Raw genomic sequence first — 27,459 nt, forward strand, 5'->3', positions numbered from 1 at the left:
TCCTTTTAGCCAGATTGGACAACTTCAACAGAAAGAAGGAAACCATGAAAATGAACAAAATCTGGCTACCAGTATTTAAAAACTCCAAAATCAGAACAGTAAATAAGAAGCAACACTCTGAAAACAGAGGAGTTCCATACATGGGCAGCTAACGACTCTGAACAAAGGATGCCCCCAGGCAGGAAGAATCCAGGAGATGCAGCTATTCAATGCTAATTAAGGTGATTCACTACAACATTCACACGGGCCTCTTCTCTCACCCTGGACTTTCCACAGATATATATAAACCTTCCTTGCTGAGTTTCTCAATATCTCACAACCTCTGAGAATGCCTGCCATAGATGTGGGCGAAACGTCAGGGGAGAATACTTCTAGAACATGGCCATACAGCCCGGAAAACATACAACAACCCTGTCTAAGTGTCCTTCTCAAGGCAGGTGCCTTGCTCCGGGCCATGAAGCAGAGTAATCCCAGTGGAGGGCGAGGAGAGGAGTGTGCTGGGGGTTCCCTTGCCGGGCTCCCAGGGGGCGATCCCTGGGGAGGCTGTCCCTGGTGGAGGGGATTCCCTTCGAAAGGCGTCTGGCCATTGGGAGGGAGGGGGAAGGGGGGGAGGGAAGGCTGTCTTCCGCAGCCCCCGCGTGGGGAGGGGAGGGGGAGGCGTGTGCGGAGCGGGCCCCGGTCTTACGCCGCTTCCGGTTTTGCAGCGGGAGCCTGGGCGGCGGTGGCGGGAGCGTCGCCCCCCAAATGGCCTGGCCAGATGCGGCAGGTCTGGTGCTGCCGACTGGCGGAGGAGGGCGAGGAGGAGGAAGGGAGCATCCGCACCCGCAGCAGCAGCAGCATCCGCACCCGCAGCAGCAGCAGCAGCATCCTCCGCAGCCTCCGCAGCAACAGCTAGAGGAGGAAGGGAGGGGGGGACGGAGGAGGAGAAGGCGGCGCCAGGCCTGCATCTCCTGCTGCTGCTGCCGCTGCTGCCGGGGGCGCCGGGGCCGGTGGGCGCCTTGGCGGCGGGCGGAGCGGGGCCCGGGGCTCTCGGCATGAGGCGCCCGCCTTGCCTGCTGCTCCTCCTCCTCCTCCTCGTCGCCGGCGCCTCGCTCGCCTGCTACTCGCCCAGCCCGCGCGCCCTGCAGGACCAGGCGTATTCCGCCGCCGTGGTGCTGGAGGGCAAGGTCCAGGCGCTGCCGCCCACGCCGCCCGTCCCCGGCGCCCCCAACGCCAGCCCCGCCAACGGGAGCCGGGAGCTGGAGGCCACCTCCTCGCCGTCCTCCTCGCCGCCCTCCTCGCCGCCGGGCATCCTGGTGAAGGTGCTGGACCTGTGGCCCCTCAACAGCGGCGGCCTGCAGCGCGAGCAGCTCATCCGCGTGGGCTCCACGCCCGCGCCCTGCTTCCGCGTCAAGCGCAACCACCGCTACATCTTCTTCCTGGAGCCCACCGAGCAGCCGCTGGTCTTCACCACCTCCTTCGCCCCGCTCGACACCAGCGGCAAGAACCTCAAGAAGGACGTCGGGCGCATCCTCTGCGCCGACTGCGGTGAGTCCCGCTGGTTATCTAGCCATCTCTGTAAAGCAGGCATTGACCAACTTGGACCCTCCAGGTGTTCTGGATTTCAACTCCCACTCTTCCTTTACCCCCTGATCCACTTAACCAGGCTCCTGATTGGAGCTAACTACAGGGAGCATACAACACCTTTGCTAAAGCAGCTCCACTGGCTGCCAATAAGCTGCTGGTCCCAATTCAAGGTGCAGGTTATGACCTATAAAGCCCTATATGACTTGACTCTCCATGATCATATCTCCCTGTATGAACCAGTACAGGGAGGCTCTCCTCTCGCTCCCGCCACCGTCACAAGCGCGGTTGGTGGGGACGAAGGAGAGGGCCTTCTCGGTGGTGGCTCCCCAGCTCTGGAACGCCATTTGCAGAGAGATTAGGCAAGCCCCTTCTCTGTCCTCTTTCCGCAAGGATCTGAAAGCCTGTTGGTTCCTGCAGATCTTTGAGCAGGGCTAATCCTTGGCCCTCCTGAATATGATCCCACTCAGCACTTTACCCACTTCCTGTCCCCATGCAATACTGTTGCACTTGACCTGCCTAGCACCTTAGAGTTGGCCACCCCAGTGTTGAACCCTGGTTGCTGTGTCTTGGCTTGTTCTTGGGAGGTTCCTCATACTTGCTGTAAAGGCATTCCCCATCCTGTCTGCCCCACGCACAGGGCATTTCAGTGTCCGCAACACACTTTGGAACTCCCTCCCAAGAAAGCTCCCCATCCCTACTCATTTTTGTCTCCCAGGAAGGGTGTTGTGGGTGGGATTTAGTTTTCAATCGAGTTGCTATTATACAAGTCATTTTATTATCTCTTAATTTATAACAAACATTTAAATGTGTTGTCGAAGGCTTCCATGGACAGAATCACTACGTTGTTGTGTGTTTTCCGAACTGTATGGCCATATTCCATGACGTTTCGCCCACATCTATGGCAAGCATCCTCAGAGGTTGTAAGGTCTGTTGGAAACTAGTCAGATGGAGTTTATATTTCTGTGGAATGTCCAGCGTGGGAGAAAGAACTCTTGTCTGTTTGAGGCACATGTGATTGTTGCAGTTGACCTCCTTGATTAGAATTAAATGGCATTGCAGCTTCAAAGCCTGGCTGTATGGCCATGTTCCAGAAGCATTCTCTCCTGATGTTTCGCCCACACCTATGGCAGGCATCCTGGAGGTTGTGAGCTCTTTTGTAAACTAGGGAAATGGGGTGATATCTGTGGGGGTGATATCTAACTAGGCAATGTTTGTGGAAGAAAGAACTCTTGTCTGTTTGAGTCAAGTCTGAAAGTGTGAATGTTGCAATTGGCCACCTTGATTAGCACTGAATGGCCTTTCAGCTTCAAAGCCTGGCTGCTTCCTGCCTGGGGGAATTCTTTGTTGGGAGGTGTTAACTGGCCCTGATTAATTCATGTCTGAAATTCCTCTATTTTCTGAAAGTTTTTTTTTAATCCCTGTCCTGATTTTAGAGTTTTTTAAAATACTGGTAGGCAGATTTTGTTCATTTTCATGGTTTCCTCCAACAAAGGATTCCCCCAGTAAACAACCATACCTTGAAATTCAATGGCTATTCAATGCTAACCAATGTGGCCAATTGAAACAGTCACACTTGCCTCTAACAGACAAGAGTTCTTTCTCCCACCCTGGACCCTCCACAGATATATAAACTACACTTACCTAGTTTCCAACAGACCTCACAACCTCTGAGGATGGCTGCCATAGATGTGGGCAAAAGGTCAGGAGAGAATGCTTCTGGAACATGGCTGTATGGCCCGGAAAACTCACAGCAACCCAAACATTTAAATGTTTTTGTTTTGTATATGCAATATTTTCAAAGTATCGGGTTGTGTCTCCTGGAGGAGAAAGGGGGATAGAAACAAAGTTAGGAATCCTCCAAAGATGCCATCCACAGATGCAGGCTAAAAGTCAGGAGAAAATGCTTCTAGAACACATTGGCCATACAACTGCACAACACTCCAAAGATAACAGCAATAACAACAACAATAAATGTACAATATGACAATACAATAAAAATATAATAATACAATAAAAATAATAAATAATAAAGGGATTTACAACAGCCAGCATAGTGATCTTGTTTGCTGTGTACTAATCTGGTTGTATATCAAATAGTAAATGTACAAAATGTGAATAGTCACTTATCTAAAAATCTGAGTAAGTTTTGTCTTGCCTGTTTATTTATTTATTTATCTATCATGTCAGAAGCGACTTCAGAACATACTGCAAGTCGTTTCTGTTGTGAGAGAATTGGCCGTCTACGGAGACGTTGCCCAGGGGATGCCCGGATGTGTTACCATCCTGCTGAGAGGCTTCTCTCATGTCCTCTCAAGCTAGAGCTGACAGACAGGAGCTCACCCCGTCTCTCGGATTTGAACCGGCAACCTTCAGGTCAGCAGGTTGAACCCATTGTGCCACCGCGGCTCTGAATAATAATAAATGTACAAAATGTGAATAGTCACTTATCTAAAAATATGGATAAGATTTGTTTTGCTTATAATAGTAGATGTTTATAAGAAAGTCAATAAGAGCATCCTTGCCTGTGGTATTATTATTATTATTGTACCACAGGCCAAAGATGCTCTTCTCTCCCCCCCCCCCCCCAACCGTAAGGGGTGTGCCTTGAGCATCATCCTGGTTCGGCCCTCTGCCCTGAGCATCATCAAGGAGGACCAACAAAGTTGAAGTGCTTTTGCATGGCCTCCCGCCTTCCTCTGCATTGCTGCATTATGGAGAGGGGCAAATTTCAGGAGCGTCTTCAGTTCTGGCAGTTGGATGGGGAGCATTTCTTTTTTGGGGGTGAGTGGGGTGGGGATGCTGTTAACTGTTAAGTATGGAGGAAGCGGGTTTGGTCACCAGATGCAGAGATGAAAGACAAAGCCTCTCCTGAACAGCGATGGGTGGGCTTCTTTCTTTCAATCCCTTTCAATCCCTTTCTCTCCTTCATCTCTTTGCCTGCCTGCTGAACTCTGCTTTGTCCGTTGTGTAAGGCAGCGCAGTACACTTCCTTATGTAAACAACCAACCCTTCTCTTTTTCTTCCTCTCCAGTTTTGAGTCTTTTTGGGTGAAATCCCTAATCATGGAGACGGGAGCTGTAGCTTCCCCCTTTTGTTTACAAATGGTCCCTTTTATCTCTCTTCGGGGAGAAGACGCTTCTCGGTGTTCTCGTTTGATGTGCCGATGTTCGCCTGTCTCCCTGAAGTCACATCCCACATGCGCTTATCTTTTTATGCCAGGTTTCGCCAAAGAGAATTCGATGCAAGGTTGACATGAAAGAGGCTGAGTGCCCCCGTTTATGATAATTCCTCTTTGGGTCACCTCCATCTAGTATTTCCAATGTTACTACTTACTTTTCAGAAAGTTTAAAAAGCACCTGTCAGGGCCAAACAGGTTTTTTAATCGTGTCAGAAGTGACTTGAGAACATACTGCAAATCACTTCTGGTGTGAGAGAATTGGCTGTCTACAGAGATGTTACCCAGGGGATGCCTGGAGGTGTTAGCTGAGAGGCTTCTCTCATGTCCCCACAAGCTAGAGCTGACAGACTGGAGCTCACCCTTGTGTCAGCAGGACTGCAGAACGAAAGGTTGGCGGTTCAGAACTGCAGAGCGGGGTGAGCTCCCATCTGTCATGTGGGGACAAGAGAGAAGCCTTCCACAGGATGGCAAAACATCAAACATCTGGGCATCTCCTGGGCAACGTCCTTGCAGACAGCCAATTCTCTCACACCAGAAGTGACTTGCAGTTTCTAAAGTCACTCCTGACATGAGAAAAAAAAGGAAGACTGATGGATTCAGAAGACGGCAAGAAATTCAAATGGCTATTCCGTTTGGTATGTATCCGATAAGTTAGAAAACTTTCAAAATTGACCATCTCCCTATGTATCCCTTTCTATCTTGCTCTTGAATTTCCCCCCATTTAATAAGCTTATTGAAAGAGAGATCTCTTATTGGTATGGAATATGGAATATAGTTCTGCTCCCCTTGGTGAACTGTGACGGTTTATATACATGTAGAAGAAAGTGGCATGTTTCTGTTGCATGTGAAGAATTCATAACAGTGAGTTAATTTTGGATAGTTTTCCCAATTGAATAGTCTTTAGCATTTCCCTGACCTCCTTTAAATCAAAATATTTTTCCATGTTTTGCTTTGCTTTCCATTGAATGTAAAACATGAAAAACAAAAAGCTCATCTAATCTGTTAGCATTTGGAAAAAGAAGTCTAGCACTTGATCTCTGCTGTGTTGCAGTGCATGCTTCTAGTAAGGTCTGTAGTATAAAATCAATAGAAAATAAAAAGTTTGATCATGGGCGATCACTCAAGGCTGAGTATGATTGTCTTCCAAGGCTAGAGTCTTTGTGCTGGGTGTGTGTGACTATAGAGACCTATTTTGGATCCGCATAGTCTTTCATAATAAGGACATAGGTTTTCAGACGCAAAGCGGTCATTACAAGGGTGTGCTTGACACACCTTTCTCTTGGCATGTTCCTTCCTTTCTCCTTCTGTTCATGATTCTTCAAAATCCATAGCACTGTTGGTAACAGCTGACCTCCAGTTGGAACTCTCAAGGGACAGGGCTTCCCAGTTCTCTGTGTTTATACCATATATTTTTGTTGTCCACCAACATTCTCTTCCAGTGAAGTTGATGGTGGAGAATTATCACTTCAGTGCTAGTGATCTTTGCTTCTTCCAGAATGCAGATGTTGGCTTGCTTGTTTTCCCAACAGATTTGCAGGATATTTTTTGAAGGCAATGCTGATGGAATAAGATAGATAATGGTTAAACAAAGCCATAGGATGGCTCACTGAATGGTCAAGGAGTCTGTGCTCTTTTATTCTAGAGGTTCAAGTACAACTGAAATTATAAAAGCTCTTATACTCTTATTACACACGAAGTCGTGGTGGCACAATGGGTTAAACCCTTGTGCCAGCTGAACTGCTGACCTGAAAGTTAGTGGCTCAAATCTGCAAGATGGGGTGAGTTCCTGTCTGTCAGCTCTAGCTTCCCATGGGGGGACATGAGAGAAGCCTCCCTCAGGACGGTAACACATCTGGGTGTCCCCTGGGCAATGTCTTTGAAGAAGGTTGAATCTCTGACACCAGAAGCTACTTGCCTCAATTCACTTCTGACATAATTTTTAAAAATTACACACGGACAAAGCAGGAAGCAGTAGTCTGCTGGGACTGGTTGCATGGGGGTCAGAGCTGGAGATAAGTACATATCCAAGTACATATGCCATTGTTGTAAACTGCCCTGAGTCTCTTCGGGTGAGAAGGGCGGGACACAAATGCTGGAAATAAATAAATAAATATATCCAGCCTCATCCCTTATGAGGACTACACACATTCTGTGTCTCATTGCTAATGGGGGAAATAACAACAACAACAACAACAACCATTTATGCCTTACTTTTTCTCTTTATTGGGTTTAGGTAGGGATTATTATTATGATTATTATTTTATTTCTATCCCACCTTTCTCCCCAAAGTGGCTAACAAACATGACACACTTAATTAAAAGAATAGCAAAAAGTAAAATAAAAAACAATTAAATTTGTGGGTGGACAGAAAATTTAAAATATAGTCAAGATACAAGAAATACCATTAAAATTACATTCAAAGCCCACCATCCCCCTAAATCTCACCCAACAACCTCCCCACCAGTGTGGCCCTCATCCTCCCCCAAATGCCAGATGGCAAAGAAATGTCCTGATATCCTTGCAAAAGGCGAGCAGGGATGGTGCCATCCTGTTCTCTCTTGGGAGGCAGTTCCAAAATCTCCAAAGACGTCCTACCTGCCATTGGACTTTGTGGGGCTGCTCCCTTGGATCACCAGCCCATGGTGTCTGCTTGCAATGCCCTGCCCCTGGTTACTGAATTCAGTGGGCTGTAGTTCCATGTAAACAGGAATGGGATCAAACTGCAGCTTACTATAATTATGACTGGACTCCTGGTATAGCCTTCATTCATGAAACTATTTCATTCATGAAGCCATGCACAGAGAAATAGTTTCATCACATAGTGGATAATGTATACATATTGCGCCTTTCAATTGATGCTCCTTTGAGTAAGTACTTTTCAAACATGCGTAACCCAGAGACCAAAAACAAACAAACAAACAGTTGGTTACATAGTTGTTTTTTATATTTTGGATAATGAAAATGAACTTTCATTTGTGGTACCTTCATTTTGGAATTTCCTTCACAGGGAAGGAAGGGCCATGTTGTCTTTGCAGACCTTTTAATGTCAGCATAGTATTGATTTTGTGTAGATGAATGTTAGGGTTATTTTCATTCATTCCTTTCTGTGATCTGTGTTTGGGTTTTTTTATAGTATGTGCTAAAATAGATGTATTGAGGTCTATTGCAAACTGCCTTAAACAATGAAAATCTTAGAAAGGCTCTTATACATACGCATATGTCCTCCTTGAATGCATGTGTTCATATATATTTACATAAAAGGACAATTATCAATCTGAAATCAGACAAATCTTGATCTTTACATTAAAAAGTGGGATTTAAAGGATTTGTTTTGGCTGGGATTGTTTGTATATAATAGTGTTGCCACCTCTTTAACTATACTTTTCCTGTTATAACTTTCATTTCTCCAGGTGGCAAGCTTTACTATAAATAACCTATGTAAACAACTTCTTTGGATTGATAGTAGAGGTATTCATTGAATTAATCATGCGACGCTTTATATGGCAAATATGTGTACTGATGCAACATTTTAAAATAATATTCACTTTCAAACCAAAGATATTTCATGCCATGCTTTGCCATGGTATGGAGTTGCTTTTTTGGGTATTTTATTGTGTCCCAAAAAGAACTATGCACTCCCTTGCCTTGGGAGAGTTCTTGGCAAGGGATTTACACACACACACACAAAATAAAAATTGACAAGGTCATAATCAAGAATTACTTAAATGAGTTCAGAACTACAGGGCGAGAGACAAATGAAAATATTTAATTTAGCTCACCTAAATGAAATGCACACTTACAGGATTGGGGGGTACATGTGAAAAGGACCTTGGTATTATTGCTAATACCAAGTTGATCATGGCCCTGCAGTGTGATTGTGCATCAAAGAAGGCAAATAATATTTTACTCTGCATTTATAGAACTGTGGTTTCCAAGCAAAGGGATGGAATAGTCCCACTGCCTTCTGTCAGGTTTCATCTGAATACTGCATTTAATTCTGGGTCTCATTTTAGGAAATACGTAGACATGTTGAACTAGGTTTACAGATAAAGATGATAAGAGGTATGGAGATGAAAAGTTCAGGAAGTTGGGTATGTTCAGTGAATAGAAGAGTAAGTAATGACAAGATTGAACTTTTTAAATATTTAAAGCGTTGTCATAGAGAGGAGGAGCAGGTTTGTTATCTCCTGCTCCAGAGGGTGGGACCAAGTCTAATGGTTTAAAGTTACAGGAAAGTAGACTCTGATTGAATATTAAAAGAAATTTCTTGACAGTGAGAGATGTTTGATGGTGGAACCAATTATATTCAGAGGGCCTCTTTCTCTGGGAATTTCAGAAAAGAAAAAAGAGGAAAAGACTAGACAATTACCAGCTGAGGATGCTCTAGTTTGGTGATTCCAAATCTCTAGCCCTCCAGATTTTTTGAATTTCAATTCCCAGGAGCCTTTGTTGTCCTGGTCAGTGACCAGGGGCACTAAAGTCCAAAACACCTGGAAGACCATAGTTTGGGAAGCGCTTCTCCAGCTGAATTTCCTGCATTCAATGTGTTGTAGTCCAGCTTCTGCTAGTGTCTGATGTGTCTGATGTGAATGAGATTTCTGGGCCTGTGTCTGATTGCAATGGAGATAATGGCATTGACAGGCTTGCCTTAGAGTCAGAGGTTTTTGCAGAACAGTAACTGGAGGCTCAAGGCCACATTCCTGAAAGGGGCTGGTTTTTGAAGAGGATTTGTCAGATGCAGATGTAGAGGTTAATGAACTGGCAGATAGACGACGAGACTTTTGTAAACAGAGAGAGAGTTCCCAGGTCCTTTGAAGGTCAGTTCACCTTTGAGAAAAAAGGGCAGATAACTTATCTGGTGAGAAAGTGAAATGAAATGTATTTTTCTCACTGCAGGAGGCTTTTTACGAGAAAGAGAAAAGCCTTTTGCTCCATGTTGGTGATTCAAGCCAGTCGTGCCAAGTTCATGCTCTAAGTTTCCTCAAATGGATTTTTAGCTTCATAGTTCCTGTCTTGCCAAGTTCCTGTTCTTTGATTCCAAGTGTGTTTTAGTTTCATAGTTCCAGTTTACCAAATTCATGCCTTGGCTATTGGGATTTACACTGCCTTGTGTTTTTAGATTTTGCAACCTTGTACCTTGTATTTTATTCTTGTACCATGGAAGTTGTGGACTATTGGTGATGTTTTGAAGAAACCTTTTTGGGCTATACTTTCTGATAATACTCAGCTGGTGTAGTGTGTAACGGTCAGAGGGGTTCCAGCTCTGGGATACAACAGAGTGAGGAGCTGGACTTGATGTCTAAATTCTATAATTATAGGAACAAATACTTCTTTTAATCAAACTGCTTTAAGTCTCCTTGTGGAAAGAAAAAGCAGGGTATAAATAAATATAATAGTAATAATAATAATTAAAATATTCCTTTGATATTTCAGTTGGTAGAAAGGAATAAATATGGATGTAAAATTTCTTTTGCCTATTCTGGATTCCAAAGAAGTAGTACAATATTTATAGGTCAAGGTTGAGATTCCAAGATAGTAACTTGGGTATCTGAAGAAGTGATTGCTTAATTTTGGTCTGTTTGATAAAGTTGAGAAGCCAGTAAAGTCCAATCAGTATTCTTATTCAGGATCCATGATATGACTATAGCTGGAAGTATACTAGATAAACCCAAGAATGCCAAATTCCCTCTTATTATTCCAAACTTCTGATTAGGTAAATGTTTGTGACATCAGTCTCGTAAATTACAATGCATTGTTGTGGCTGATTAACAAATAATAAGAAATCAGTGAAAAATTAATTTAAGAGAAATAGAAATTAGGGGACGTGACACCAGTAAACAAATTATTTTGTTGTGCAAGAGGATTTTCTGAAAAATCTCAGATTAATCCACAAAAGGGTGCAGAGCTATAAAACTGAACCTTAATTGTGAAAAGCAAATGTATTAGCTGAGGCATTTAACCAGGGAAAATATGTAATTCAGACCCTCATAGAGTGGGGTTGGGGGGATTTTATTTCTGCCCTGAAATAGTAAGATTTAGTTAGGAGGCATTTCTTCCTTTTGTGGCGCTCTTAGGAATAATGTAACATTAATGCTGTGTTGCAGATTGCAGCAATCTCTTTTCTCTCAATCTGTCATTTTCACTAATGGTCACAACAAAGATTGTGGCACTGATGTATTGAATTTTTTTTATCAAACTTGTAGTCCATTCCAAAGTTTTAAGAAGCTTGACCGTGGTCCATATGATCCATACTTGTCCAGGATACCTTCCTCAGCATATGCTGAGGCTTTCCCTGATCTTTACATCAGGTTCTTCTTGATCCTGCAAATCTAGCATCTCATAACAGAAATGCCTTGCCTTGTAATTCCAGTTATAATTCCAACTATAAACGATTTTGTATTTTCAATAATGTATATATAGTAGCCACAGCATTAGTTATTATGCTAAGGTTTAGTATCGTCAAGCTGTAAGTACAGGTGTTGTTTTACAGAAGTCTTGGTTGGCGAGCAGGACCATGGTCAGCTCACTATGGACAGATCAGACAGTCACCAGCTGACTATGAGGAGAGCAGGACCATGGTCAGTTCCACTCCATGCCCCTGCATTTTGCCTTTGCCTTTAGAGGTCAAGGATAGTAGGCTGATTTCACAACTTCAGAACTTTGTTTTCCTGAATATGAGTCAGTAGCAGCGATGCACACTGGACCTGGAAAAATCTGTAATGCTGAACTAGACTAGGCTGGTTCAGACAGATTCGTGGCATGTTAGAATTTAAGTTGGAATTTTCTGAAGTGGATGACATTTGAAATATCTTGGAAATTCATTGGGTTTGCAAGCGTGCAGAGACCATCACAAACTGTCTAAAAAATGAATGTATCTATCTCTCCATCCATGGAGTTGGGAGGAGTAGACAGGTGTGTGTGTTTTGTTCAGCAGCCCTAGATTCCAGCGAACAGTTTTTTTTTAAAACATTGAATTGATTTAGTGTCCAGTGCTTTTTCTTATTTTTCTCATTCAAAGACTGAAATAGTTGTGCTGGATCCTTGGGGACCTTGGAGGGTGAAGCACTCCTAAACAATCTATTTATTGTGTCCCAGAGAGCTCTTTGAGAGCCACAAGTACTGGTGTACTTGTACTCATATCTGTTCAGTCCTTCCTGTTAATCTGCATTCTTCCATCCTTGGCTCTTTTCATGTGAAACAGAATCCAGTAGGTTCTTTATCAGAGAATGTTAGAGACTCGTGAAAACTATATATTGTAGTGATGTGGATAGTTGAAGGATTTGGTCTGTCATGATGATCACAATGTTTGAGCCATACACAGTGCACCAGGAATGGTTTCTAAGATCTTGGTTCTCAACTAAAGTGCAACTTTATCACATAATTGGCTACTGACAATCTATTTCAATGAATCATTCTTTTTCTAAATTACTAGCTGTGCCCGGCCACGCGTTGCTGTGGCGAAGTATTGTGGTATGGGAAATAAAGTATTGAGGAATTGGTGGTAGTTAAGGTCAAGGGTAAAGGTTTTCCCCAGACATTAAGTCCAGTCGTGTCTTACTCTGGAGGTTGGTGCTCATCTCCATTTCTAAGCCGAAGAGCCGGCGTTGTCCGTAGACTCCTCCAAGGTCATGTGGGATGACTACATGGAGCGGCGTTACCTTCCCGCCGGAGCAGTACCTATTGATGCACTCACATTTGCATGTTTTCGAACTTCTGGGTTGGCAGAAGCTGGAGCTAACAGTGGGGGCTCTCTCCGCTCCCCCAATTCAAACCTGTGGCCTTTCAGTCCAGAAGTTCAGCAGCTCAGTTCTTTAACACGCTGCGCCATCAGGGGATATTATTTCCTAAAGGTTGTGAATATATAATATTTCTGATTGGTTTTTTTTGTTTGTTGGAGGCAAGTATGAATGCTGCAATTAGGAAAAATGATTAGGATGTAATGGCCTTGCAGCTTTAAAGCCTGGCTGTTTCCTCCCTGAGTGAATTTTTTGTTGGGAGGTGTTAGCTGGCCCTGATTGTTTCCTGTCTGGAATTCCCTTGTTTTCAGAGTGGTGTTGTTTGCGATATTTTATGTGCTTCTACTGTCTGTGGCCCTGAGAAAACAGAGGATTTTCCAGACTTTGATTATGGGAATACTTTGTTGGGAGGTGTTAGCTGGCCCTGATTGTTTCCTGTCTGGAATTCCCTTGTTTTCAGAGTGATGTTGTTTGCGATATTTTATGTGCTTCTACTGTCTGTGGCCCTGAGAAAACAGGATTTGCCAGACTTTGATGATGGGAATACTTTGTTGGGAGGTGTTAGCTGGCCCTGATTGTTTCCTGTGTGGAATTCCCCTGTTTATTTACTGTCCTGGTTTTAGAGATTATCTTGTTCTGCATTATTCTATCCCAGTAATTATTTCATATTAAAGAAGAATCTCACTTATCCAACATTCGCTTATACAATGTTCTGGATTATCCAACGCAGTCTGCCTTTTCATAATCAATGCTTTTGTAGTCAGTGTTTTAAATTCATTGTGATATTTTAGTGGTAAATTTGTAAATACAGTACAGTAGAGTCTCACTTATCCAACATAAACGGGCCGGCAGAACGTTGGATAAGCGAATATGTTGGATAATGAGGAATTAAGGATAACCCTATTAAACATCAAATTAAGTTATGATTTTACAAATTAAGCACCAAAACATCATGTTAGACAACAAATTTGTCAGAAAAAGTAGTTCAGTACACAGTAATGCTATATAGTAATTACTGTATTTATGAATTTAGCACCAAAATATCACGATATATTGAAAGCATTGACTACAAAAATGCGTTGGATAATCCAGAACGTTGGATAAGCGAGTGTTGGATAAGTGAGACTCTACTGTAAATACTACATAGCATTACTGCGCATGGAACTACTTTTTCTGTCAAATTTGTTGTATAATATGATGTTTTGGTGCTTAATTTGTATAACGATTACCTAATTTGATGTTTAATTGGCTTTTCCTGAATCCCTTCTTATTATCCAACATATTCACTTATCCTGCCGGCCTGTTTACGTTGGATATGTGAGACTCTACTGTATATTTCTAATCTTATATTATCTGCTCAGAACTGGATTATCTGAGGCCCCTTCTTCACAGCTGTATAAAATGCACACTGAAGTGGATTATATGGCAGTGTGGAGTCAAGATAATCCAGTGCAAAGCAGATAATATAAGATTCTAAATGGGTTCTATAGCTGTGTGGAAGGGCCTTGAGTCTACACTGCCATATAATCCAGTGCAAATCTGATAATCTGTGGAAGAAGCCTAAGTGAGGCCTAAATCTGCCTGTCCCCTAACTGAACCCTGGCTGTCCCTTGGCTGGTTGCTAGGCAACCAAGTGGGCAGAGATTAGCCCTCTAAACTGGCAGCAATTGGATAAAAAATTATTGCTCTCCCTCTAATTAGGACTTTATTTTTCTTTTCTTTTTGTTGTATCAACCTTGAGGCGTGGATGATGGGTTGTGTTGTCAAATTTTGAGGTTGGGGGGCTTGTACTTTTGTTGTTTTGTGAATTGCCGTGATGCCATCACTCTTTTATATATATAGATATGCATTAGTGTGCCCAACAGTTAGTTTAAGTGCATGTAAGTGATCATACTATCCAGCGACTTGAGAAAGTGCGTATTTGCTAGGGGTTGAGTGATAAAATACATCTCACTGTACGGGAAATAATTTCCCCTCTTTATTTTTGTTTGTAAAGCTTGTGCTCTGAAGGTAGTTTACACCTCTCCAAACAGCCAGTTTAGATTCATTTATCATTTCCATTGTGTCCACCCAACATTATGAAGCAGGTCCCCAAGGTTGGCCAGGAACAAATATAGAAGACCTTATGAGAGGAGAGCCTCTTCAGAGGTCTTCACATGCCTATGAGATCTCAGATTTCATGGATGTTCCCAAACCCCAAGCAAACCTCATGATATATTTTGAGATAAGGAGTCTACTTGGCAATAACATTTCAAAATGGAAGAGCAGTAGGTTTCACAATCCCAGCAGATGGTCCTCCAGCATTTGTTATGTACCAGGCTAGTGTTCAGCATATACCAAACGTTGAGGGCAGTTTGTGTGGAATACATCAATCTGTTATGATTGTTATATATTTTTATATTGTTGTATTTTATACTGGGTATTTTATACCGCTATATTTAATTGTATGTTGTTGGGCTTGGTCCTCATGTGAGCTGCTCCAAGTCCTCTCAGGGAGATGGGTCGAGATACAAAAATAAAGTTGTTGTTGCTGTTGTTGTTGTTGTTGTTGTTGTTGTTATTATTATTATTATTATTATTATTGACACAACGACGTTGTATGACACAGCAAACAAGATAGATATGCTGGATTTCGTTTCACAAAATCACAAGTCGAACACTTCCCAAGTGTCTAGGACTGTGTGATGTATTTTCGGATGATGCGTGCAGATCCCAGCAGGGTGGCCTTTTGCAGTTGGCAGATCATAATTTTGTCAATGTCTATTGTTTCCAAATGCCGGCTGAGATCTTTTGGCACGGCACCCAGTGTGCCCATCACCACTGGGACCACCTGCACTGGTTTCTGCCAGAGTCTTTGAAGTTCAATCTTGAGGTCCTGATAGCGGCTGAGTTTTTCCTGTTGTTTTTATTACACCCAGTGGCAACTTTCACCAGATCAAGAGTTAACACAATTTGAGGCCTCCTGTGTTACCTGGATACAGGACCAAATTTTAAGCACCTGAATATGTGGCATATTATATATAAAAAAGGAATCCTGGGAGTAGAGGTGCAAAAGTGCATTGTCGGTATCTAGACCATTGTTATTCCAAATTAGTGCTTGAGGATTTGTAAGGAATACAGTGAATTAAGAAGCATTGGCAGACTTTTCTGATATCTTTGGAAGAGAAACTCTGCTAGAGTTTTTAAATAAACTATTGTCGGAGTCAAAACAAGGACTACTTAACAGGAAGAAATTTGTTATTAGATAGATGAGTGGACAAAAAGATTAAGATTTCAGTAATCTTTTAAAGTTCATAGGATGCACTAAGATGTGGGCATTTCCACCTTTCCTGTAACTATAACTGCCATGAAAGGTGGGAGAAAGGTCAGGTATAAATTCGATTGATAGATCGGTCGATTGATAGATGATGTTACATAGGGAAGAGAATGAACTCCAGTGTAATAAAACATTTGAGGGAGTCAATACAATTGGGAGAGGGATTTTTATATATTTTCTCCCTCTTGTATAAATTTGTTGGGGTTCCCCTTTACTTGGTTGTTATTTATGTGGTAAGGATCCAATTTTAGATGGTACTGGTAAAAAGTGATTTCCTGTCCCACTTTGGTATGAAAATGGGTTTGGTTGTTCTGATATCAAAAGTCCAAGTGTGAGTCACATGATTTCTTGTACACTTTAGTACAGGGGTTCTCAGACTGTCGGGGCTGGATTATAGTTTGATAAAAACATGAATTGATTCCTATGCACACTGCGCACATCTCATTTGTAGTACAAAAAACCATGGAAGAACAATACAATACTTCAAATTAAGAACAATTTTAACCAAAATAAACTTAGTAAAAGGTAAACTGACACACAACTGACATTAAGTCTAGTTGTGTCCAACTCTGGGGGTTGGTGCTCATCTCCATTTCTAAGCCAAAGAGCCGGCATTGTCTGTAGACACCTCCAAGGTCATGTGGCCGGCATGACTGCATGGAGCGCCATTACCTTCCTGCCAGAGCAGTACCTATTGATCTATTCACATTTACATGTTTTTAAACTACTAAATTGGAGAAGCTGGAGCACACCCCCGCTCCTCAGATTTGAACTGCCAACCTTTTGTTCAGCAAGTTGAGCAGCTCAGCAATTTAATCTGCTGTGCCACTGGGGGCTACTTTTAACAAAATAGTATTTCAATGGGAAGTGTGGGCCTGCCTTTGATTGATTCTTGTGTCAGAAGTGATCTGAGGGTACAAGTTGTAATAGTTTTGCAAACATAGACATTTTTTAAGAAAAAAAAACTTGGCATTAATACTAAATGTCTTTTGCCCAGTAGCTGGCCCCTTGGGATGCCTCTGGTGATGATGTTAGAAGGTCCTCCATTGTCCATGTGGCAGGGCTCAGACTGCACTGCAGTAGGTTATCTGTGGTCTGTTCTTCTCCACAGTCGTATGCTGTGGACTCCACTTTGTAGCCCCATTTCTTAAGGTTGGCTCTGCATCTTGTGGTACCAGAGCACAGTCTGTTTAGTGCCTTCCAAGTCGCTCAGTCTTCTGTGTGCCCAGGGAGGAGTCTCTCATCCGGCATCAGCCACTGATTGAGGTTCTGGGTTTTAGCCTGCCACTTTTGGACTCTCGCTTGCTGAGGTGTTCCTGCGAGTATCTCTGTAGATCTTAGAAAGCTATTTCTTGATTTAAGGCGTTGGCGTGCTGGCTGATATCCGAACAGGGGATGGGCCGGAGATGTCAATGCCTTGGCCCTTTCATTGTTGGTTGCTACTTCCCAGAGGATGTCAGGTGGTGAAATGCCGGCTAAGCAGTAAAATTTCTCCAGTGGTGTAGGACGTTTTTGACTGATAAGATAATTAAGTTAATTAGGATTGTTGTTGTGTGTCTTCAAGTTGCTTCAGACTTGGAGAGACCATAATTCTAAAGTTTAAGATGTGGACTGGGTAAATGACACATCTGACCCATGGGCCTTAGTTTGGGGGGCCCTGCCTTAGCACCAGTCAGAGCTAATCATTTGTGGTATCTTTTATGACTCTAACTATGAATAGTAGGGGGGATCTTGAAAAGGCAAAAGGCCAGTCAGGTTGGGAAAACCAGTAGTTCAAGCTGGAGACAGGCTGGGTCCAGCTCATGACCCCACACTCAAGATAAAACCCCAGGAACCCCTAGAGTCAAAGACCACTGAACTGGGATCCCAGGGCAACATCCTTTAGCTAGTTTCCCTTGTGGAATTAATGCACTAAGACATAAGGATTATGGGCTGGAAGCGAAAAGCTAGAGGCAAAAGGAAACAGGTTCCAGGTCAGAGGACTACCTCCATAAAACTCATTGCTTTTCAGGAAGAGATAGAGTCTGGATATTATTCAATGAGGTTTAAGAACTGTCTGGGAAAAATTGTTTGCTCCTTGAGAACTGTCTATGGTACTAAAGGACCTGTTCTTTCTCAGTAGCAGTAGCAGTAAGGTTTTCAGCTATTGTTTTCGCTTAATTGCGTGTACAGTATTATTAAAATTTGATGTAATTCTTGGTTTTACATTTCACTGTATGATGGAGGATGTGGAAAACCCTTTTCTATGTTACCTGTTAAATTACTTGTCTGGAATCATAATCTGTGGCTGATTATATTGGGAAGAGAATATATTTCTCCATGCTGTAATAAGAGCCTTACTCCAGGTGTTGCTCACATATTTGAAAAATGTGAATATTGATGCTTTTTGATGCTTTCCACAATATATTGTTTTTCTTTAGTATTTCATTGTTTAATATTTGGGATTACTTTATGCTTTAGGGGTGTAGTCCACTGGGAGAGAAGAACTCATATTTCAATGCATTTTCTTTTGATAATGGAGCCTTGGTGTTGGTATTGTGGGTAGAGGTTTCTGTATCATGTCTACATATTGTACATCATTTCCTTTCCCCAGGCATCCACTCATAATCTGAGGAGGATGAGCTGAACATGGGCAGCTAGGCTTAAATGAGGACTGCAGAGTTGGTTTATAATTGTTTTGATTGAGCTCTATGCTGCTGTTTTACATTCTGGTGTTTTATTTAATTGTGTTTTATCTGGATTGTTGTATTTTATTATGCCCTTATTTTAATTCTTTTTGCTTTAATGGATTGCTTGTATTTGTATTAGTGTTTTGTGGGCATTTTGCCCCATATGCAAGCCACCCCAAGTCCCTTCGGGGAGATGGTGGCGGGGTATAAGAATAAAGTTATTATTATTAAAGTTATTAGTGATCTCTTGTACTGATGCAGGTGGAAGGTGGCAGCTGAGACTCTGCCCATGCAGGCTGAATGAACTGCCATCCAGTTTCTACTCATTTACTTAATGACTGATGCTTATTTGAGGCCTTTCTTATTATTCTAAGTCAGTGGTTGGGGCCTCCAGATGTTTTGGACTTGAGCTCCCACAGTTCCTAACAGCTGGTAAGCTGGCTGGGACTTCTGCAAGTTGAAGTCCAATACACCTGGAGACCCAAAAGTTGGGAGCCACTGTTCTAAGCAGCAAGACATTTGTATGAGGGTTGAATGAAAAGTAATGCCTCCACCTTTATAACTCCTCAACAGATGGCAGCACTGGTATGCGGCAGGTACTGGCTTGTTCAGTAGACTCTCCTCTACAGTTCTATTTGACGGGAAGCCTTAGCATTGAATGGTTGTGTTGTTAAAGTTCAAAGTATGGAATCCTGTGCAGATGGTCGGTCAATGCGACTTAAGCAACGTGCAATCATTGAATTCTTGACAGCAGAAGGTGCCACCCCAAAGGAGATTAATCAGAGAATGCAAGCTGTTTATGGTGATTGTGTTGATGTGAGTACTGTGTGTCGTTGGGCGAATAAGTTTAAAGATGTTGATGTGGGAACATCTGACTTGCGTGACAAACAAAGAGTTGGATGTCCTGTGGCAGCAACCACCGAGTTTCATAAGCAAAAGGTTGACAGATTGATTCAGGATGATCGTCGTATCACTCAGAGAGAATTTTCAAGCATCATTGGCATTTCACAAGAATGTGTGGGTCACGTTATTGCTTTGGTTGGCTATTGGAAGATCTGTGCACGATGGGTACTTTGAGACGCTGGTTGCGGAAACAGAGTCTCGACTTCTTCCGTGACAGCTTCAGAAAACTTGTTCATCGTTGGCAGAAATGTATGCAGTTGTCTGGTGATTATGTGGAAAAATGAATAGTGGTAGTTAAAGAGCACATTCTAAGGATTATTTCTGCGTTTGATTTATTAAAATATTCCCATCCAAACCCAAGTAACGAAGGTGGAGGCATTACTTTTCATTCAACCCTCGTATGTATGTTTGCTCAGATTGTCCTAAGATTGCATTTGATTTTTATTTTTTAGTATTTTTAATGTCTGCTGACAAAGCCATCGGGCCAATAAGACACACAGTGCAATAATTTTCAATTATTTTTATTACTAACACAGATATTTTATAAAATGCATTAAAAGGGATATAAAGGTAAGAAAGAGAAGTGGAAAGAGAGAAATAAAAAAGCATAATTAGGCGTATATTGACTTCCATCTACTTCCTGCTGGTCCTTTCTAAAATTCACACACAAAAAAGTATCATTTATGTCCTTTTTCTTTATTTCTTCCCCTTTCTTTCTGACTCTCTTTGTGAACAACTATTTTCTTATAATTTCTTTCTAATCTATATTATTAATTTCATCTTTGCTAGTTTCAAATAGTCTTTGACTAGTTGCCAGTCTGTTTGATTTTTTTGGTATTCCTTGGTGTGTTGATATCAGGTATGTGAGTTTATCCATATTCATAATCTCCATTAGGAGCCTCCGGTGGTGTAGTGGACTAAAGCCTTGTGACTTGAAGGTTGGGTTGCTGACCTGAAGGCTGCTAGTTTCGAATCCCACCCGGGGAGAGTGCGGATGAGCTCCCTCTATCAGCTCCAGCTCCATGCGGGGACATGAGAGAAGCCTCCCACAAGGATGGTAAAACATCAAAACATCCGGGCGTCCCCTGGGCGACGTCCTTGCGGATGGCCAATTCTCTTACTCCAGAAGCGACTCAAGTTGCTCCTGACACGAAAAAAATAAATCTCCATTATTTTAATTTTCCAGTCTTCGATCGAGGGTATTTCTTTGAGTCTCCAATTTCTGGCATATATTATGCTTGACTAGGTAGTTAAATAAAATCTCTTTATTTCTTTCCTTTTCTAAGAACAGCATTCCTAAGAGGAAATACTTAGGTTCCATTTTGATTTTGATTTCTAACATTTTTTTTGTATTTTTTTGTTTCTTCAGTATATTTTTGGCAATTTTGCACATGCCTGTCTACCTTCCACATTTCCAATATTTATCTTGTAGCATTCTTGTAGCATTTGGAAAGTTTTTGTGGGGTGATGTACCATTGGTGCATCATTTTGAACCAATTTTCTTTTAGGTCCTATGCAGAAGTATATTTTGTAGTTCCAAATTCTCTCCCAATTTTCCAGTTTTATACAATGTAATAATTAATCCTGTATGCGATCATTGTCAGCTCCTCAAGACCACTAAACTAGAAGTGGCCTAAAATCCCATCTACTTGTCTGTGCATTCCTCTCCCATCTATTTGCAAACTTGGTCCTTGAATTTTCCCCAGCAGCATTGGTATTAGCAATATCATGTGTCCAGTGTCACACAAATGCATATTGTTGCTTCCACTGCCTGCAGGCATTGTTGTGAAAAAGACGGGTGGATGAGTAGCTGAGCTGTCCATGTGTATTTGTATCACATTACCCTGTCTTTCCTATTCAGAATTGCTTTGCCTTTGCAGCCTCACTTTCTTTTTTTAGTCACTCAAAGCACATGGTTTTCCCGTCGTAAGCTACCCAACACCTTTCAGCTGTGAGAAGTGGCTGGTTGCCTTTATCAAAGTGTTGAAAAACTTTATTTCTAGTGGTAGGATATGTTTGACTTGGTAGAGCTGTATGTAGGGAAGTGGAGAGGTGGAAGAAATAAGAAACCTTTACCATTTCCTAGTCTTCTAATGTTCTTTTTTATGGGTAGAGGGGAGTTTGGAAGAAACTGGCCATTCCATTCACTTTTGCGATGAGGAAGAGTACCCGAAAGAAGCAACATTCAAAAGCCTTCATATCTGTGCCTTTAAAACATTTCTTGTTCATGCTGAGCATCAAGATTTTTGGGTCAGCGGTGATAAAGGTTGAGTGTTGCGAGCAGCAGTAACATCCATCTCTCTGCCCTGCCATCTCTTCAAACATCTCTCTTTCTCTCTTTGTGTATTCAGAGGGGGAACCAAACCTCCCCCGGTCTCTGAAACTGTATAAGCAGCTTTACAAGCTCTTCCTTTAGAAATAAACCCCCACTGAATTAAAACAGATTTATCTTTTCAAATAAATAGAGCTATTTTGGAGCGTAGAATGGAAAGGAGGGAAGAGGAAAGGTGGTGTATCCTCTCTCATCCTTTTCAGCATGTTCTATATTTGCCAGAAAGTGGCTTGAGGTGATATCATTTATGCATTAATTAATTAATTAAATTATTTTTTGCCCTACCTTGTATTAAGTGACTTCAGGGTTCTTTACAGACAAAATTAATACCAACAGCATAAAACAATTTGAAATGATAAAAATATGCATTTAAAATATTAAACATATTAGCAAAACAAATCTAAAAGGCTAAAACAGTTGCAAAATCCAGTGCATAACCAGTGATGAACAAAGACATTGAAAACATTGCTGGCTTTGATGACAGTTGGGCTTCCAAGGGGAGGGCATTGCACAAAAGGAGTGCCATGTCTTATTTATTTATTTACAGTATTTATATTCCGCCCTTCTCACCCCAAAGGGGACTCAGGGCGGATCACAATCTACACATACAAGGCAAACATTCAATGCCATATGAACACAGAGACAGAGGCAATTTAACTTTCTCCAGCTTCCAGCTTCCTGAGGGTATGCTCGATTCCAGCCACAGGGGGAGTAGCTGCTTCATCATCCACTGTGAAGCCGACTTCCTCATTCCTTTCTGCACGCTGGCAGTTTATGGTGTCGTGAATTTAGTTAAATTAGCCCCCCCCCCCCCACATAGTGGTACCTAAATTTCCTACTTAATAGATGCAACTATCTTTCGGGTTGCTTAGGTCAACAATGAGCAGGGGCTATTTTTTATTTTAATTGTTGGGTGCTCACTCTGCCACGGGCTGGCCTCGAACTCATGACTTCTTGATCATAGTGATTTATTGAAGCTGGCTACTAAGCAGCCTGTACCATAGCCCGGGCGTCTTAGAAGACCATCCCCCATGTCCTTAGACAGTGTATTCACCTTGTTGGTGGGATACAGAGGAACCCCAAATCCTTTAGGAGATATCTGTTTTTGGGAAGACACACAAAGGAAAAGGCACTTTTTCAAATATTGAAATTCCAGGTCATTTAGGCACCTTGAATTTAAATTAGATGCACATTGGGCAACTCTTTATATGCTGCTCTGATAAAATGGAGTTTTGAGGAACACCAGGTCTGTTCTATCTTAATCCTTTCCCTGATAATGTACAGTAGAACCCCGGTTATCTGATTTAAATGGGCAGTCCGAATCTTGGATACCCGGATTTATCGGATAACCCGATCTGTAGGCCCAGGTGCCTATCGGAGGAAGGAAACTTCTCCCTTCGACATGTGCCCCGGCCCAGGGAAGCAGGCCACGGTCGCAGGTCGCTTCTGGGACGCTTCCTCCTGCCTCTCCCTCTCCTCTCGTGGGAAGCAGCTCCTTCTCGTGAGAGGAGAGGGAGAGGGAGGAGGAAGTGGGATAAACTTTCCCCCCTCATTTAGAGCAGAAAATTACGTTGAGCCGGGTCTGCTCCTAAAGCTTGAGTGGAGTACACTGTGAAAAATAAAGAAGGGTGTGCAGTTTACAGAGGTCGAAATGATCAAATACTGGAGCATTTGTTTTCTTGCATTTTCCTTATATTTTCTGGTTTAGAGAATGGATGGTGTTTCGGTTTCATTGTTTCTTGTGTGTTATTTGGTTCCTAAAAAGAATAATGGGAAATGCAAGAAAACTTTCCAGTCAATAACATATTCGAAGGTGAAAAGGCAGCACTGAAAACACATAAAAAACCAAAGCAATTCCATTTTGGAATTATTTGTGGCATTTTCAGGCCTGTCAATGACAGCGATTGAGAGCGAGTCAACCATTTCAGAATGATTTAACCAAAGAATGTGATGCAGAGGTGAAGCAGTTTAGAGATGCAGGTCGGGAGTGGATTACATTTTATATGTCTCCCCTGGCAAAATTCAGTAAATCTGGAAAGCCCTTTAGGGAGACGAGGTTTTACTTTGCTGTTTTCTTATCATAGCGGTTGCCCCAGTTCTCATCTACTGGCGTTCTCAAAAGATGTAGTCTTGGAAGGACTGGTTTTTCAATGACTCAATCAGTTGCATTATACAGATAACATTGAACAATTACTTTCATATTGTTTCTTATTGCCGATTTTGTATAATGTGTATATTATATTATATTATATTATATTATATTATATTATATTATATTATATTATATTATATTATATTATTTTATGGAATGTTTTCACACCAGTCCCCATCAATATAAAAACTGTGAATACTGCTAGGATATACCCCCTCCCCTTGTGAATCAAGAGTTCGTCAGGACAATTTACTATTCCTCTTGCCATAAGGGTATTACCTACTCAGTCACCCTACAGAGATTGATTAGTCTTAGTAGTGTGGACCAAGGAAAAAGTAAAGAGGTCTAAATAGCCCAAGGAAGGGGTATAGTCAGCAACAGTAAATGCCATCTTGATAACAGTAGGCACCAATGACATGAGCAACTTCTATCAGATGAGCCTTGTGCTGTACATTGAGGAACAAAATTCTTCCTAGGAATGATTTAAGACTGTATCTGGTCTATATATTTAAGGAAACTAACCTTGTTTGTACTTTTAGATTGATACTTAGATCAGAACACAGTTATTTTATGTTCACATTTCTCTTAATTTTATTTTATTAGCATTTATATTTCACCCTTCTCACCCTGAAGGGGACTCATGGGGGGGATCATAGAACACATATACAGCAAACATTCAATGCCCTTATACACAGACAGGACAGACAACAGATCGAGGTATATAGGTATTTTCTATATTCGGTGTTCTGGAGGTTGTGCTCAATTTCGGCCATCGGTGTGTGTGTGTGTGCGCGCTGTCGCTTCACCTTCCGTGTCGAAGAGCCCTGTTCACAGAATTCCTCCTTTTTTTTGATCGCCGACATTTTTTGGTACTTCTTTTATGATGCCATTAAAGTATCTCCCCGCTTAAGCAGTACCTATTTATCTACTCACTGCTGTTTTCGATCTGCTAGGTGGGCAGTGAGCTGGGCTGAAGGCCAGGCGCTCACCCCGACCCAGGCTTTGAACTGCCAACCTTTTGATTGGTAAGATTTATTGCAGCTGGTGGTTAACCTGCTGTGCTAAAGCCCGGCCCTCATTTTGCAATATACAGTAGTTCTTAGCTCAGGTGTGTATAACAATATAAACAAATGTATATGTAGGATAAAATGTACATGGCCATGCATATTTTTGGTGGGAGATACATTAAGTTCAATAACGTGCTATTAAAGTTAATCTGTGTCCCTATGTTGTTATCGTAATTTATGGATTGTGTACTCATTAATGGAATTGGTGTTTCCAAATTCTTGAAATTATTGCTACAATTAACTGTTGCAACTTAGAAGGTAGTTTTTCCATTCCCAGTTTCTTTGCTGGTTTAAAGAGTCTCTATTTCTCCCATCTGCTGCTGCCAGCTGTTCAGATTTCAAAGTTAATACACCTGAGTATTTTGCACTAAAGTAGCTCAGCATGAAGGAGCATGCACTCCTGATTTAGCAAAGAGGAAAGAGGCGGTGGTGGAGTCTTTCCCTTTCTGGCACAATGAGCTTAGTGGGACTTATTCCTGGGTACATATGTATAGAAAAGTGAGATATTTTAAAAGCCACTAGAATGCATGGATTTCTTTAAGACAATTACATTTTCCCAAATATGTTTCTCAATTAAATTCAGTTCATTCATCTCCCATAGATAAATGTTTTTTACACACCCCAGTTTCCCCCATCCATTCACCAGTCTGTGTTCATATCCTAACCATAACGCTGTGGTTGGGCTGAAAGGCTATGATTAGCTCAATGTACTAACATGAGTTTTATGGGGAAACTGTCTAATGTGCATTGGTCTGCAAAGGTGGGTGTGACAACAACCTTCATGGAATGACCATGAATTTGAGAGAAAGCTGTAATTTTGAACTTTGATTTTATAAAAATGTATTATATAATATTTTATTTGTTATTAATCATTCAGCACATGTATGCAAACACACACACATAGAATTCAATATTTTTTGTTTTAAGATTTTTTTCTTTTTCTCAGGCTTTAATAAATTCAGTATATAAGACTGGAGTTTTTCTGCTTAAAATAGTAGTTTTGTGTATTCTTTCTTATAACTACAGTATTACTGTTTGGCCACATTTTTTGAACACGCTGTAATGTTGTTATCTGTGAAATGTCAGAGGGTATGAAAATGGAAAATATCTCTGAATCTAAAGCTGCTCTGCGTCATCATAGGTGATCACTTGTTGCTGAGTATCATGTCTCTCCTCTTTGGAAGAACTTTATAATCCCCACCAGCCTTAAGAAAGCACAGAGCATTCTTGGGGATCCATCTTACCCAGCATATCATTTTTTGAATTATTACCATCTAACAGACAGTACAGGGTGACAAAGACAAAGACAAACAGACTGATAGCCTTTATTTTAGAGCTGTAACTATATTGAAATCCATGGTTTCACATTGATATGGTATTGGGGGCTGTGTGGTGGTTGGGTTGTGGAGGGACGGGTGTGTTGTTTTGTGATATGTTCTGGGGAAAATATTTAATTTCATTGTAAAATGTACAATGTCAGTAAAGATATTCTATTCTGTGCTATTCTATTCTACTGTTTTTTGGTGAGATTAATTTGGAGGGATGAAAGTAGTCTCTTAATGCCAATGGGTGCTTCAGATAGATGTTTAATCAGGTTGTTTCTGTTAGGAAAGCTGGCTCCGTGTATTCATTGTACTTCTTCAGGCAGCCTCCTTTTTCTTCCTTCAGCTATCCTTCTACTGCTCTTTGGGTCTCCTGGAGGGTGCCGATATCTAAGTTAAAAAGTGCCAGCCCCCTTGAAATAATAGCAGTCTTATGTTCAGGACATTCATTGTCTGTGTTATCCAATAGTGTCTCTATGTTCTACATTCCAAAGTTCATTCATCTTTTTTGACTGCAAAGCGGCGACCCCTCTGGATGCAGCAGTCTAGTCAGGGATAAGTAAGAGGCAGACTATGTTTAGGACAACTTTTCTAGTGTGTTTCCTATATGAGGTGAGCAGAGTAGATCCTAAGTAGGGGTGCTCAGATGTGAATACAGCTGTCAAACTGCTCAACTACCTTGGATACCAGTGTGCGAATTTGTTTTATGCGTAGAGATTGGTGTACAACAACCAACACACAGTCTTCACAGAGAGCGGTTTTGATATAATGGCATGAGTGACGTTATGACTGGTGGATTCTCATCTGTTGCAGCCTTCATCCACTTTCACAGCCATTGTAACATGCATCATGTTATCATCTGCCTGCTCTGCCATTGAGGTCTTCATTCTTCAGATCATGCTTGGTCTGGTTCCTCTCCTGTTACCTTTCCACTATGGGTTGCCCTGCTGGGAGCACATGACCCGAATTGCTTTGTTTTTAGCAGTGGTTCTCAACCTGTGGTCCCCAGGTGTTTTGGCCTACAACTTCCAGAAATCCCTGTCAGTTTACCAGCTGTTAGGATTTCTGAGATTTGAAGGCCAAAAAATCTGGGGACCCACAGGTTGAGAACCACTGGCTTATAGGTTCAATGGAATGCATAAGCCCACTCACCATGACAAGGTGACAATCTAGTGAGGGGGAGCTACTCTGCATAGTGTTGAGCTGGTGGTCAGTGCT

General features: G+C 41.8%; 1 protein-coding gene across 3 annotated transcripts in view; it reads left to right on the forward strand.

The window, feature by feature from the left end:
• The first annotated feature begins 743 nt into the window (after positions 1–743).
• nrg2 (neuregulin 2) overlaps positions 744–27,459 on the forward strand; it is a 224,051-nt gene continuing 197,335 nt past the window's right edge. For all 3 annotated transcript variants that reach the window (XM_062977888.1, XM_016993081.2, XM_062977889.1), the window contains exon 1: positions 744–1,527. In XM_062977888.1, the coding sequence (XP_062833958.1) occupies positions 1,035–1,527 (493 nt within the window). In that variant the 5' untranslated portion in view covers positions 744–1,034. The remainder of the gene's footprint in view (positions 1,528–27,459) is intronic.

The sequence above is a fragment of the Anolis carolinensis genome, chromosome 4 (genome assembly GCF_035594765.1).
Source record: "Anolis carolinensis isolate JA03-04 chromosome 4, rAnoCar3.1.pri, whole genome shotgun sequence".
Classification (NCBI taxonomy): Eukaryota; Metazoa; Chordata; class Lepidosauria; order Squamata; family Dactyloidae; genus Anolis; species Anolis carolinensis.